Genomic DNA, 14,273 nt, shown 5'->3' with positions numbered 1-14,273 from the left:
GGAAACGTAAGCGTGCTAGGCAAATGAAATAGATTATTTCAAACTTCCGGGGCTGCGTGTTACTGCAGGCTTTCTATTTTTGGCAGCATTTCATAGGAGGATAAATTTTACATCCATCGGCAGCATAAGTGTACATTTTGTGCTCAGACACCACACATCCAAAGAGGGTAAAACAAGTGAAGGTATCCAACAGTTTTTCATTCATCAGTTAGACTGCATAATACAGAGGTTTGCTGTAATATGAACTGCTTTTTTCCCCGGTTGTATAGAATTTTGTTTGGAAAAGTGCCAGACTAAGAAGTCCAGCTTTGCTTTTTGTACACCCACCTGCTCAAGGGACTCGGGTGTTGGGTGTCAAAGCAACCGGGATGCAATGACTTGGCGTTGCAGCAGGTAGAGGAGAGGGATGTAGGTATGACCTCCTCCTGTGTTTCTTTCCTCTTTATTCTTCTCCAGTCCTTTTCATGACTGGACCCTCAATCTGGTTTTATTATCAGTTTTAATCTAGACTTGTGGTTGCTGTGAAGTGTTACTCTGCCTGCAAGACTGTGGTGCAAGCATATATTAGTCTTTGTTCCCTTGCCACGAAGTGCATATTTGAGCCTACATTAAAGATTTCCAGTTAGCCTCTGGTTGTGTATCGGCGACTGCATGTGTGCTTGAAACTGCTAATACAAGTCCCATACAAGTTGAGAGGAGTTAAGATCTATCAAGTGTGTTTTTCAGTACGTAACAGAGAGAGTAACATAGACAACTGGAAGTATTTTTTGACAATTGTTACTGTCTCAGCGTTGTAATACTGTTGGAAAAAAAGGAAGAAAAAGGGAGACGTGACTAAACATTAACCTAAGAAAAAAAAATAGAAACTCATTTGACTTCTATCTTCCGATGGAATCAGGTTCTTGGAAACACCTCTGAGAGATCAAAATCTGTGTTGACGAACTCCTCTTCCCCCTCCACAACTATTACAGCATCCAAGAGAGTGCAGAGATACACCAGAAGAAAGGCAGCTGACTCTTGTACAGGCAGTGGAGCGTAGTCGTTAGCAAAGGAAGCTGGGAGCCAAGACGTACAAGTTGTGTTTGCAGTTTTTTGACATGCATCTGTGACCTGCTTCTCTCCTCAGTTTTCATGGCTGACAGTATTTATTCTAGGTGTTACTATTACCTGCAAATTATTGTTCATAAAATACTTCGTTTTCATTTGAACAGAATATCCTAATCTTGTTAACCAAGGGAAGGAAAATAACTCGGAGTGATGGAACCACGCGTAGCTTGCAGGGTTGATTTTTTGCTGCCCAGAGCTCATGACACAGTGAATGCCGCATATATCCCTTTTCTGTCTTACCTGGAGTACTGTATGGTGGCCTGTGCCCAGGTTTGCGTTCCCCTGGGCGCGGTGAGCCACAAAGGACTGGCAAACATCTGCAGAGGGATGTGGACTTCTCTTCTCAGGGTGTCCCCTGCTTTGGTTTTCCAAAATAGCAGGCACTTAACTCTTAAGCTGCTGCGATTCTGCCACATCTTTTTGAGATGGTACAGAAGCTGGATTTCAGATAATTAAAGAGGGTGCTTGAAGCTAATACATGTGCAGCTGGGAGTCCAGACAAATAATACAGCAACATCAAAGGGAGAGAGCCCTAACATGTCAGCGTCTGCCGATAAAATCAGTAACTTATGCAGGATCATCTCTGCAAAGGAAGAAGATGTGGTTGCAGTAGGAAAAAAGTCTCTGCTAAGAAACTGATTTTCAGCTGCCGAGTACCCCATACTCCAGAAGCTGTAGTTTCTCCATCTTTGAGAAGCAGGACTTAGAGATGATATTAACTCCATCTTCATAGACATTCATAGTTGTAGCCCCTTTTTGTAACAATGCTATGAAGATGTTCGCAAGTTGGATCTGAACAAGCTAGCGATTGGAACCAGAACTTGCCTTACCATGTTCCCGCGTCTTGCTCTGGTTATGCCAAGTACCAAACCACTTCATGTAGCTATACAACTTTTGGGGCCCTAATATTTTTCCCTTACATTGCACGGACTTAGATAAGTTACCTTTTACACGGCACTGCATATAGTATGCCTTTACAGTCACATCATACACGTGTTTTAAGGAGAGATTAAGATCTGGTGGGCATTTGAAAATAACTTATTTAACTGAAATAAGATGGAGGAGAGGAAGAGATCAACTAAAGAACTTGTTCATGTAACGCTAAAAAGATCAGAAGACGGAAAGGAAACGATTCCTTTAAATAGGAAACAGCAGCATCTTTAAGCTGTTGGATCAAGACAACTTCTTGGTTTCGCTGGAGCAAAGATAGCTTTGGATTGTTCACAGCTTCGTGAATAGATTTACAAAACTGTAGGAATAAGTTGAGAAATCCTGGTGGTTACCGCTACTCCAGCTCAGTCGGGCGGCAGGCTTTGCTCCCCGCTCGTGCTCGCTATGTCTTGCCGTGACCTCCAGCAAACAGTATTTCCACTTTCACCCACTCCAGGCCTTTCAGGCAGGTGGAGTTTCAGCTGCAATCCCGAAGCCAGGTTTCACCGTGTTTTGGTTTTGATTCCTTAGTCATGTTTCTCATGCTGTTCTCAGTGTTTACCGTTAAACAGAAACATCTCTGGCCAGAGGGCTTCAAGGGTGGATGTGCAGCATTTCAAAGGCTACGGAAAAACTTTTTGGCTGTGAGTGTGGTAGTGGAATGAAATGGAAGAGAGCAAAGATAAGAGGACTTCTTGTAATGCTGTTCTCTCTGTTGAGAACGTACTATTTTGAGAGATGTAAAGGAGGGGAACTACAAGGTACAGGAATATTTATTTCATAGTCAACCAAAAGTAGAATAAGCCCTTTACTAGCAACTAGCTGTATTTCTTGCTCTGGAACGCTAACGGTGTAAATACGCAATTCCAGACAAGGTACTTGAAGCAAGATACATCGCTCACATGAGAGCATGCGAGTGATGATGTCGAGGTGGTTTTGTTGGTCAATTAATTGTTACTTCTTGCCTGTGCTCTCTTCCAAGATCTGTAAACGGAGGAGATGTTTGCATGAAACGGTGATTGTAGAGAAACACGGGACATAGAAGCAGTCACACGGTGAATTTATTGCACGCCAAGCAATGGTCATAAATAGAAAGGTAACCATCCCCAAAGCTTGCAGCCATATGAAAAGAAGGAAGCTAGAAAGCAGTGTTGCATTCAAGCCTATGCTGAGTTGCTCTCTTCGAATGGAAAGGCAGGGAACCGGCATTTGCATAGCACGAGAAAAGTACAAGAAAATAATATCTAAATCCATAATTCAGTGAATGCTTGTTAGTCTGATGACTCAATATGCAGACAAATAACCCAGGCCCTAACTATTTCACATGACCGAAGAAAGACCATTGTGATGTGTGGTGTCAGCTTTCACATACTGATCGCTTAGACTAGTTTTTCAGGCTCTAAAAAAAAAAAAAAAAAAAGTAAGTACCATAAAAAGCAGAGGAAATTAAACCACAACTCCCCTAGATTCTTTAATATTAATGGTGTGATCTGGTAGGAAAAGAAAAGTCATAAACTTGAAACATACTTCAGGAACTTAAAAATAAAATATAGCATTTTGCTGGAAGCGTGGTAAACGATCGTGCGTCCTTTCCTGTGCTGTGCTTTTCTGATTATCCAAAGGGAGTAAAAGGTTGTGGGCTTTCTAATGCTTTGGAGTATGTAAAATAATTTCCTTTTAAGTGAGATTACCATTCGACTACTGCACAGTGCTGAGCACATCCCTCTTCTGCTGAGGCTGCAGGGAAGAAATGGCACTCAACACCTTACCAGAATTCGCCAACACATACCCAGGAGCTTCATGATCTAATGTTGAATTTCATGGTACTGTGATGGTTGGAGAACGCTTCATCTGTGACTTTTTTTATCCAGATCAGGGCCAAATGTGTGGATATTCGTCATTTGTGCCTGATCACAAAATAGTCGGTTGTGGTGTTACAAAATTTGCCCAAAGTAATCAACAGCATTTGACAGGAGAAGTAGAATTCTGCAAGGGTAATCGTTAGCCATAGAAAATGCTAATGTATGGGGAATATATTATATATACATATATATATATATAGGGTAATGGATGTAATTTAAGCATTTCTGAGAATTTGGCAAAGGCTTGCTAATGAGAATATTTTATATTTCATGTTGAGCTTTGCAAAATTCTCCATAAAAGACTGGTAGCACAATTAGTCTGTGCAAAGAATAGGGAAAAACCCAGTTTGTATAGGTTGAATATAAATTAAAAGCTAAGGTAAGTTATGTATTTAAGTCAGTCTCGAGTATTGTTAGAAAGTTGTTGGGGATTCATTTTTCATCAGTTCTTGGGTGTCCTTCTACTATGTTAGATTAGAATGAACAGCATTCCACGGCTTCAGATCTGTTCAAAAAGCTGCCTCCTCGTGCTCTGGTGATCAGATTGCCAGACAAGAGATAGGAAAGCAGCAGGAACAAAGGAAAGCTGGCTGCACAGGTTTGAAATGTTTTTTTGGCATCGCAGTAAAAGGCTTTGTCAGAAATTCGAGATGGAGGATTATAAATGTCATGGAGCTGAATGTGTCCTTTATAAATCAAGTGAGGGTTTTTTTCGTTGTTTTTTTACATTTATTTATTCTAAGGGGCATGGCTCTTAGGTTTCGTGTATTTTTTTCCTTAGCGTATTAAAAAAAAAATGTCATTGCTGGGGTTCATTTCTTGCTGTGACATTCCTTTATCAAAGGCATGTTAGGTTTGTCGGTACTTAGAGATGACTGCTGAGTTGGTTAATCAGTTTGATGGTTCTCATTTATGAAGCTTCTTAAAAGAAAGGCTTGCTCTGAAGGTTGTATTGCAATTCCTTATCTGTCCTAGACTGATGCAGAAAAGCATTCCCAGGTTGAACGGAATTCCTTATGGTCCAGTGATGAAGTCAAGAAATCAGATGGAGGATCTGATAGCGGCATAAAAATGGAGCCAGGATCTAAATGGAGGCGGAATCCCTCTGATGTGTCAGATGAATCTGATAAAAGCACTTCTGGTAGGAAGAACACTGTTATTTCACAGACGGGCTCCTGGCGACGGGGCATGTCGGCTCAGGTTGGCATTACCACACCAAGGACTAAACCTTCAACCACCTCAGGCACATTAAAGACACCTGGAACAGGTGAGAAAAGGTGTAAGATATAAACAAGCCAGAAAGTGTGTTCGGTATGAAAACAGTTTAAATACTTTGCTGAGGCAGAACCTGAACTTCAGGTAATCCTGTCTTTATTTTTAGGTATTGTTTTGACCTATGCAGTATCTTGTGTGTCCACATTTCTATTTCTGTTCATTTGAAAATGCCTGTTTTGGATTAGTACACTGCAAAAGTTGTTTTCGTGACAACTCTAGACTTAAGCCAAGCTATTTACTGGGCACAGTATTGCCGTATGAAGAATAAATAATGTAATTTCAGCATTTGAAGTCACAGTAAACTTTAAGAACATACAGTATGTGTGGTTGAGGAGATTTTTCCTGCCCCCCCCCCCCCCCCAAACCAGCATGTTAATTTATACTAAACACTATTTAGTTCTGGATTTTCTTATAAATGTATTAGTGATTTTAGCACTTGCAGATGTGTGAATGAAAATGATTGAATTTGCATAATCAAGTAATATAAGTTAATACCTTTCCTTTTATTTGGTCGTGTACACAATTGTACATGAAAAAGTTGAAGTTAGATACTTTCTTGAACAATGCCTTTTAGGAAAATTATACTAATGGCCTAACACTACTTCTGTCTAATGATAAAAAGGGACCAATCTGTGGTAGCTACAGAGGGAAACATTTTTTCTCTTATCTGTCACTATTACATAAGACTGGTCTGCTTCTCACATTCTTGAGGGCAAACACACCGCATACTTCTCTCTGGCAAGTCTGCATGTGTAACTCACTAGAGTGGCATGTAAGTGCAGTGCAGACTAGATCATAACTTTTAACCACACTCTGGTGGCTAACACGCTTTTGCTTTTCATGCTGCTTTGAGTTTCATCATTTGCTTGATGTTTTCAAGTCATTAAATATTAGAATTCTTTTTCTATTTTTGTAGGGAAAACTGATGACGCCAAGGTATCAGAAAAGGGTAGACTATCTCCTAAAGCTGGACATGTTAAACGTTCCCCATCAGATGCAGGACGCAGCAGTGGTGATGAATCCAAAAAGCTTCCCACAAGTAACTCTAGAACAACTGCTGCTAATGCTAATACATTTGGATTTAAGAAACAGAGCGGGTCAGCCGTAGGCATGACTATAATCACTGCCAGTGGGGCAACTATCACCAGTAGATCGGCTACCCTGGGAAAAATCCCAAAGTCATCTGGACTCATGGGTAGGACCACTGGCCGGAAGACTAGTGTCGATGGCTCACAGAACCAGGATGATGGCTACTTAGCGCTTAGTGCCCGAACTAATCTTCAGTATCGTAGTTTACCCCGGCCCAGTAAATCCAGTAGCAGAAGTGGAGCTGGGAATAGATCTAGCACAAGTAGCATAGACTCCAACATAAGCAGCAAGTCAGCTGGCTTGCCTGTCCCTAAAATGAGAGAGCCTGCCAAGGTAATCCTTGGAAACTCTTTGCCAGGATTAGTCAATCAGACTGATAAAGAGAAAGGGATTTCGTCTGACAACGAAAGCGTGGCCTCATGTAATTCTGTTAAAGTGAACCCTGCATCACAGACTGCTTCTAGCGGAGCTCAGAGTACTCACCAGCAAGGAGCCAAGTACCCCGATGTGGCCTCTCCCACTTTGCGCAGGTAGGCAATAAATTCGTTGATTGTGCAATGATGTTAGTCGGAGCTGAATGAGCAGGACTCTTCGAGCCAGGCCTGGCTGTGTTTTATGGAGCACTTACTATTTAGTGTCCTACATCAAGGTCTTTGTATCTACATTTAATTTCACGTTGGTTGGCCAGTGTTGTAAATACTCAGTACATCACGTGACAGCAGCAAAAATTTAACATTTGGGAAAAAGAAACCTGTCTGGCAGAAAGTTTGACAATTGTGATACGAGTCTCTGTTACAAAGAATGATACCTGAAGGCTTTATCCGTGCAGATATCGCAGGAGTAAGCGTTTTCTTACCTGAAGGTTACCAAAGAGTTCTCGCACCAATGTATATGTAACAAACCTGGAAATACTCCAATGGTGGATCAAATTATAAATTGACAACAAGAGAGTTATTTCAGATTTTCACGATGACGACGGCATAATTCGACCTGCCGTGCTTAGATTCACATGCCTAACTGGAACCAATCTTTCAGTTGTGTCGATGAGGCCAGTGTGTTGCGAGACTCAACGTCAGGTTATTCGCCTGTGTAGAAGAACCCGAAGTGAAGTTACTGTCTAAGCTGGGTTGAATTTTCTTATTTTAGTAATATTTTTTTAAACAAAAATCTTATCTGTCTTCTATTTCTCCACAACTACCCCACACGTTATTTTAACATGAACGTTGAGTTGGTCAGGAATTAATTTGTTGATGCAGCGTGCATCAAAGCCTTGATTATTGGTGAAAGGTTCCGTTAATATTATTTTTCAATTTAATTTGACATTGAGTAGCTTGTCTCTTTCAAGTTGCAGTGTTTTGCATTTCATTTTGTCTTGACGCCCATAATACCCATACAGTTATGCTACATCATCCTGCTTCCAGTGATGTGAGAAAGCCACATTCCATCTGAAGCACCAGCGCAAGCATAATGGCTGTGATGGCAGTTTAGGCTAACACTTGTAAAGAGTTGTAAACTGTTTCTTTTTAGATGGGTGGTTTGATTTGAAGAGCCTATGTGAGGATAATTCAAGACACTCCCTTTTATTCCTGGTTTTCATTAGATAAGCCATGTCCTTTAGAACATTTCATTTTCATCAATGGCTGCTTAAAAAGAAAAGCTCCAATAGACCTTTCATTTCTGTAGTGTACCCCACGAGAAATGCAGATTTTTGGTGTTGCAAGCCTCAGGCACATTAATCTTGAAATTTGATTGGAAATTTTTTTTTAATTAGTGGAAAGCCACATCGCTAGCTATGTAATTGAAATACTACATTAGAAATACATGAAACTTCAAAGAGAAGACACTGAGGCTCAATTTAACTATTCCCTCATTTGATTTACAATTCCGCTCTTGAATTTTCACTAGACTGTTTAAATTGTCACGTATTGAAATGCATCAGAGTTGAATTGGGCCTCGTCTGCTTATTACTGGTTTCTAGAATGACAATAAAGAAGATTTTGAGCTTAATTTTCATAGTCAGTTGAGACGAGTAGCACATTTTTTTCGCATATTTTCTCTTGGCCCTGTAAATTTTTAATATTATACGATAAATTAGAATCCATACCTTTGTAATGATATAGATCTACCTGTAAGTCTGTGAGTATACATAACTTCTATGCTGTCATAAACAGTGAAATTCTATAATTCTGCTATGAGGGCCATCCCTGTCTCTGTTTTCTCAGTATTCCCTTTAGCTCCGGTATTACGTATCTGGCATGTCCCTTAAGTGAAACCATCGTTTATCTTGATATATTTTATTATTAAATTGGGCCTTCATGTTTAGCAGTATATAATACACTGCTTCTCTGTTGATGGGAGACGTGCATGACCCAAGAACCAGCTCGGATATGTCAATCTCTTGTCCATAATGGTAGATAGGAGTAAACAGATGTCCCTCCTTGTAGGGTATGTCCTTCCAGAGTTAATCTCTGTATTGATGTGACTGTCTTGCTGGGTTGGATTTTCTCTGGACTGAAAGGAATGCTCCTCAGACCACATCCTCTTCTGAAGGCATTTGTTAGGAGGTTGGGGTTCAACCAGACACTGCCTTTAGCAGCAACATGGTTCTGTTCGTGCCACAGAGCAGCATCCTCTCAGTTGTATTAGGGTGCTGTGAAACAGTTTGGGGAAGACTACGTAGCTTAAAAACAGCTTGTGAAACTGTTGTGTGGGTGGTTGGGGTTTTTTTAAGCTCTAGGGTCCTACATCCAAGAGTACGGTTCCCCCAGTACAACTGAAGAGGTGGTATGCAATGGCGTAGTAGCAGGAATACGCTGAGCTGGTACTGCTGCTGAAGGCCGTATGTCATTGCAGTACGATTTGACGTTCTTCTTCATACTCGCTTTAATAACATTAAATAGTCTCTAAATCCCCGTAGGAATGGGTTTTATCATTCAGACTGACTCGTCTAAGTCAGGGTCTCCTAATCAGTGAGGTGTAATGTGGTGTCCAGATGAACCAAGTTTGCCAGATCCGCGCTGGCTTGCGAATGTCTGTCTACATCAGGTGCCGAGAGGATCACAGAGCAGTGATGGATCATGAGATAGATGTAGGTGGGCATCTTAGCCTGATCCCGCAGTGTTGTCCAGGTGCTTTGTGGCAAGTATGCAACAGCAGCCATCCAAGTTGAGATGCGTTCCGGGCATCTTGCACAGGTACATTGGAGCTGCAGGTAGCTCCCGTGCAGTAAGTACAGGGCTTCTGGGCATCACTGGGCTTACTGCACGTGTGCTGTTGGGTGCCCAGCTATATTACACAGCCTGGCTTTCTGGGAAGCGTTGGACAAAGCGATTTAGTGTGCATGTGCTGTACAAACAACCCGGGCATACTCAAAAGCAGAGAAAGTTCTGCTCGGCGCATACCCACCCGTAAGTCTTTAGGAGCTCTTGTATAGAAGTGCTGTAGTCCTCTATTCTGAGGACTACAGTCCGATAGATAACCACTTTGAAAGATTTCATCCCCAACATTCCACACTGTTGATAAGAAAAAAGCAAATCCATATAGATGGGTGTGAGGAAAACTAAGGTTCCAAAGGCAGTTGCAGGAGCTAAGTGGCAGAAACAGAAGCAACGTTTTGGGGTGGATGTTCAAAGCTAGAGTCAAAAGATACGCTTCCTTCATAACTTTGAGGATCAGTTTTACAATGATTGATAAGCTAGTCTTAAGCACGTTTACTTCTAAGACACTTTTGCACTTCTGAGAACTTTCCCGTTGACTATTAATGAGGGAAGTGAAGTTTCTTCTTCATTGGCAGTGCAGTTGCATCACAGGCAACAACGATGCAAACTAGAGATGCTGCAGTCGTCCTCCTCCAACCACGCTTTTGTATCCCCTCCCTTGCACTAGTTCTGGCACTCAGCTAGTCTTTTACTGAGCCAGCTCCGGGTACCAAAGCAGGTAAAATCTCATTGTACACAAAAAAAAAATAGTTTCCAGCCAGCTTGGCTCCTGAAATGAGACAAACGTACATTCGGTATCAGTAAATATCTTTCCTGTTAATCCCAGAAAATGCTGCTCCTGTGCAGAGCATTTGGGGATTTGCACAGAATTTACCTGGACAACAAGCTTTCGACCTCTAATATTCCATGGTTGAGATTAATCAATGCTGTGTTTCTCTGGTACCCTTTTTCCTTGAGGAGCAGAAGACGATATGGCTGTATTTTAGTTCTGTGAAGCTGTATTTTAGCTTTGTGAAAGTAGTATTTGATGATTTGGAGAAGACACACCTAAGATAGATTTGAAGCTATCGTAATTGTCTCCGGGCTTTATTGAAGGCAGAGTGAACACAAGGATATTCATAAATTTATAGTTGCATATGTCCAATGTAGGATCATTTACTTAATATTGGTTTTCTGAAGCTAAGATATATGGTCTAAATATAAAATAGCCTTGCATTTAATATTCCATTGTATGTATTTTTCACGTTGTCTTTTTTTACAGACTTTTCGGCAGCAAGCCTAGTAAACAAGTTCCCATCACAACAGCTGAAAACATGAAAAATTCGGTAGTCATCTCCAATCCTCACGCTACTATGAACCAGCAGGGTAATCTTGATTCACCATCTGGCAGTGGTATGCTAAGCAGTGGGGGCAGCAGTCCTCTGTATAGTAAAAACACAGATATGAACCAATCTCCACTAGCTTCTAGTCCCAGTTCAGCACATTCAGCTCCTTCCAACAGTTTAACGTGGGGTACCAACGCAAGTAGCTCTTCTGCTGTTAGCAAGGATGGCATTGGATATCAGTCGGTCAGCAGTCTTCATACCAGCTGTGAATCCATTGATATCTCTCTGAGCAGTGGAGGTGGGCTGAGCCATAATTCCTCCAGTGGCTTGATTCCAGCCTCTAAAGATGATTCTCTGACTCCCTTTGTCCGAACCAACAGCGTTAAGACTACGTTGTCTGAAAGGTTAGTGTTTTTTTCACTCGTTTCCATTAAGTTTGTATGTGTCTCAAATGTGAACGAAGTCCTGGCAGCAGGAGCCAACACTGCAGGTGTACAAATCAAGCTGGGCTTCTTACAAGATAATACTGAATGGTATTACTAGAACGTAGAAAGAAGCCATTCCAGGCAAGGAGCCCAGTTCAGAGCAAGAGGGATGGGTTCTGGTGAGGTTTTTAATTTGCTGTGGTAGCCAATGTGACAACTTTGCTTGCTACCACATTATACCTAATATTTGAATTTTGCATCATATATTGTCCTTCCAAAGATCTCCTGTTAGTTGATCTGATAGTGATATTCAAAAAAACCTCCATCGTTATTATCATTTTGATTTGAGAAGCCAACTGTTCCTTATTAAACCTCTTGTTTATAATATTTGACAAGCTTTCAAACTGAAAGAAATGCTGAAAAGAGAAGTCCCTGTCTGCTTAGTCACTTGATCCCTTCTCGGCCTCTCCCTGCTGCCCCGTCCCATCTCCAGCTGCTCCCTACAATGTTTCAGTACAGGAATTCGTGCGAATGCTTAGAGAACCTGACTGGGAGATGGATCCAACTGAAAAATGATCACCTGAATTGTATTTCAGACTGATCAGTTCCCCAGCTCCTTACACGATGAGAATCATCAGTATCCGTGTGGACACAGAGTAGGAGCTGGGAACAGACTGAGCAGGGAGGAGGGAGCGGGACTGCTTTTTCAGTATCAGAGCTGTATTAACAGCACATTGAGCTAACTTCGGGATAAATCACACAATCACTTGCAACGCGTGCCCTCCGAGAGACCTGTTGTAGAAGGCGGTAGTACCCCTGCAAGCGTTGGAAATCAGCTATATCCTGACGTGTAATTATGTAGTCAGGTAGCAAAATTTTTGTAGTTGCATCTCCATGGAGAAGATTACCGCTGACTATAATGTTCTGACAGTTTGGGTTTCTGTTTGTGTTTTATTATAACTCCTTTCTGTTCTCTCCTCTTTTCATTCTAATGTTCCTTCTCTTGTTTTCTGTCTTGTTGGACTGATTCTTCCAGCCCTCTTTCTTCCCCTGCTGCTAGTCCCAAATTCTGCCGAAATACTTTGCCCAGGAGACAGGACAGGTAATGCTGTCTCAGGACAGGAGTGCGCACAAGGCTGTAGGTTTTGTTGCCCATCTCAGTGAAGCAAATTGTTTTGTGACAGACTGTGCTCAGTTGAGTCCTCTGCTGTGTTCATCGTTCAGGTGTGAACTGACACAAAGACATGCCAGTGAGAGTCCCCTCAAACACCCCGTCTATCTACCTAAATCAATCTGGAGAATGGCATACGGCAGAGTTGGCATGTTTTTGGTGTTGCTCTTGTTACTGGGAACATCTTTTGGTTTGGGGGGGTATTTCCCCGCCGCCTCCCCCTCATTTCTTTGCCAAAGGCAATTTGAAAATCTTGCCGGTTTTTTTTTTCTACCAATCTGAACTCTCACTAGCATTTCAGCATTCCTCTGGCATGCTGCTTTTCTCACTGCCTTTCAGGCCTGTCCTTTTTGTCGTGAAGTCCCCGTGTCATTCAGTGTCGTCAGTCTTTTATTGCAGTTTGGCTCATGAGTGTTTTTCAGGGACTTGGGTACATTCATCCTTCTAAAGTCGAATGCTAAAGTTCGGAAAAGACGACCCATATCTAAACATTCTAGCTCACTTTTGCTCATTGCTCTGATTTTAATCACTCCCATGGTGTAATTTAGCTCTAAGGATTGTCGTTGAATTTATTCATTTAAGCACGTGGATATTTTCTTTAAAAACAAATGAACAAACTCTGCTTGGTCACAAGTTCCTCAGTTGCAAAAACATAAATATTTGCATTTTGGAGGACTAATAGATTCATTTTACTTCGCTAATGGAATTTAAGCTAAGATTTGAAAATTCAAACAGTCTAGGCTCAATCATTTTTACTGCTATACATTGCAGCTGCGTAACAGTAATTAGCTGCATTCCCTAAATGGTGTCTGCTGAAAGAAGCATCCATTTGACGTTTAAAGAGCCATTTTTGTTCATTGTGGGTAGGAGAAATATCAAGATCACGTTGTGAACAGATGAGATTCATTGGCATGGTACCAGATGCATGTTTGTGCAAATCCACACCTGGGTAAGGAGGTTTTTGCATGTTTCTGTAGGAAGGCCCCAGCACCTTTTCCTCTGAAAAGGTGATGCAGATGTTTGTCCGTCCTTCGTCCTGATCTTATTCCTTCCCTTTTGTTCTTCTCTGAAGTTCTTTTCTTTTAACTTTTCTGCAGCGACCCACATCTTGATAGGAACACTTTGCCTAAGAAGGGACTCAGGTATTGGTGTTTCCACACGGTTTAACAGCTTTTGTTGTGGCTTTGGAGTTTGCTTTGTGTTTCTGTTGTGGCTGGTGGTGATGGTCGCAGTTTGCGAGAGGTGGCAACAATATTCTTTCTTTCTTTCTTTCTTTTTCTTTCTTTCTTTCTTTCTTTAATCCTCAAAGAAGGCCATTGACCACTGTGCTTTTTTCCATCCAGTGGCTTCTCCGCTTGAGCAAGAACTGTGGCTTTTGCTGGCTGAATTGCTGAAAAGCATCTCGTAAACCATCACTGGGCTTGACTTGAAAACAATAATTTTGCAGCTTCTGTGGCTATTACATGGAATGAATTGAGATCATTTTCACCCAGAGAACCTTGGTGTTGATATACAAATAGAAAAGGTTTTCAATATCATGCCAAACCTTTTAGGATGAGATTGGACATATTAATTTACAGAAAATATTTGCCTCAGAATACCTAAATATATAGGGCTCTTAGAGATAACTTCTGCTTTTCTAGAAAAGAACAAAAAAGTCCCCAAACAAACTTTTGGCAATTGTCTTCGCATGTATTTTGTATAGCTGTAAGGTCGTGATTTTTATAACATAAAAAAACTGCACCCAAAAAGATTTTTCCATTGGTACAAGCAATTCTAGCAAGATAATCAACATTAGCTGTATTAATTAAATGCTTTAAGTGTTTCAGAATTTCCAGAAGATACCTTAGACAAAAAGGCTTCAGAATTGC

The 14,273-nt window shown here is 41.2% G+C and overlaps 1 protein-coding gene across 9 annotated transcripts in view; it reads left to right on the top strand.

Moving 5' to 3' along the window:
* NAV2 (neuron navigator 2) overlaps positions 1–14,273 on the top strand; it is a 427,333-nt gene that overhangs the window by 371,410 nt on the left and 41,650 nt on the right. For 7 of the 9 annotated variants that reach the window (XM_052811153.1, XM_052811152.1, XM_052811147.1 and 4 more), the window contains 5 exons: positions 4,875–5,166; positions 6,091–6,793; positions 10,743–11,210; positions 12,268–12,333; positions 13,500–13,544. In XM_052811153.1, the coding sequence (XP_052667113.1) occupies positions 4,875–5,166; positions 6,091–6,793; positions 10,743–11,210; positions 12,268–12,333; positions 13,500–13,544 (1,574 nt within the window). The remainder of the gene's footprint in view (positions 1–4,874; positions 5,167–6,090; positions 6,794–10,742; positions 11,211–12,267; positions 12,334–13,499; positions 13,545–14,273) is intronic. The other 2 variants (XM_052811149.1, XM_052811151.1) reach the window with 1 other exon arrangement.

The sequence above is a fragment of the Harpia harpyja genome, chromosome 16, assembly GCF_026419915.1.
Source record: "Harpia harpyja isolate bHarHar1 chromosome 16, bHarHar1 primary haplotype, whole genome shotgun sequence".
In the NCBI taxonomy this organism is placed as follows: Eukaryota; Metazoa; Chordata; class Aves; order Accipitriformes; family Accipitridae; genus Harpia; species Harpia harpyja.
Note: the sequence above shows the minus strand (reverse complement) of the source record. Positions and strands in the feature narration are given on the sequence as shown.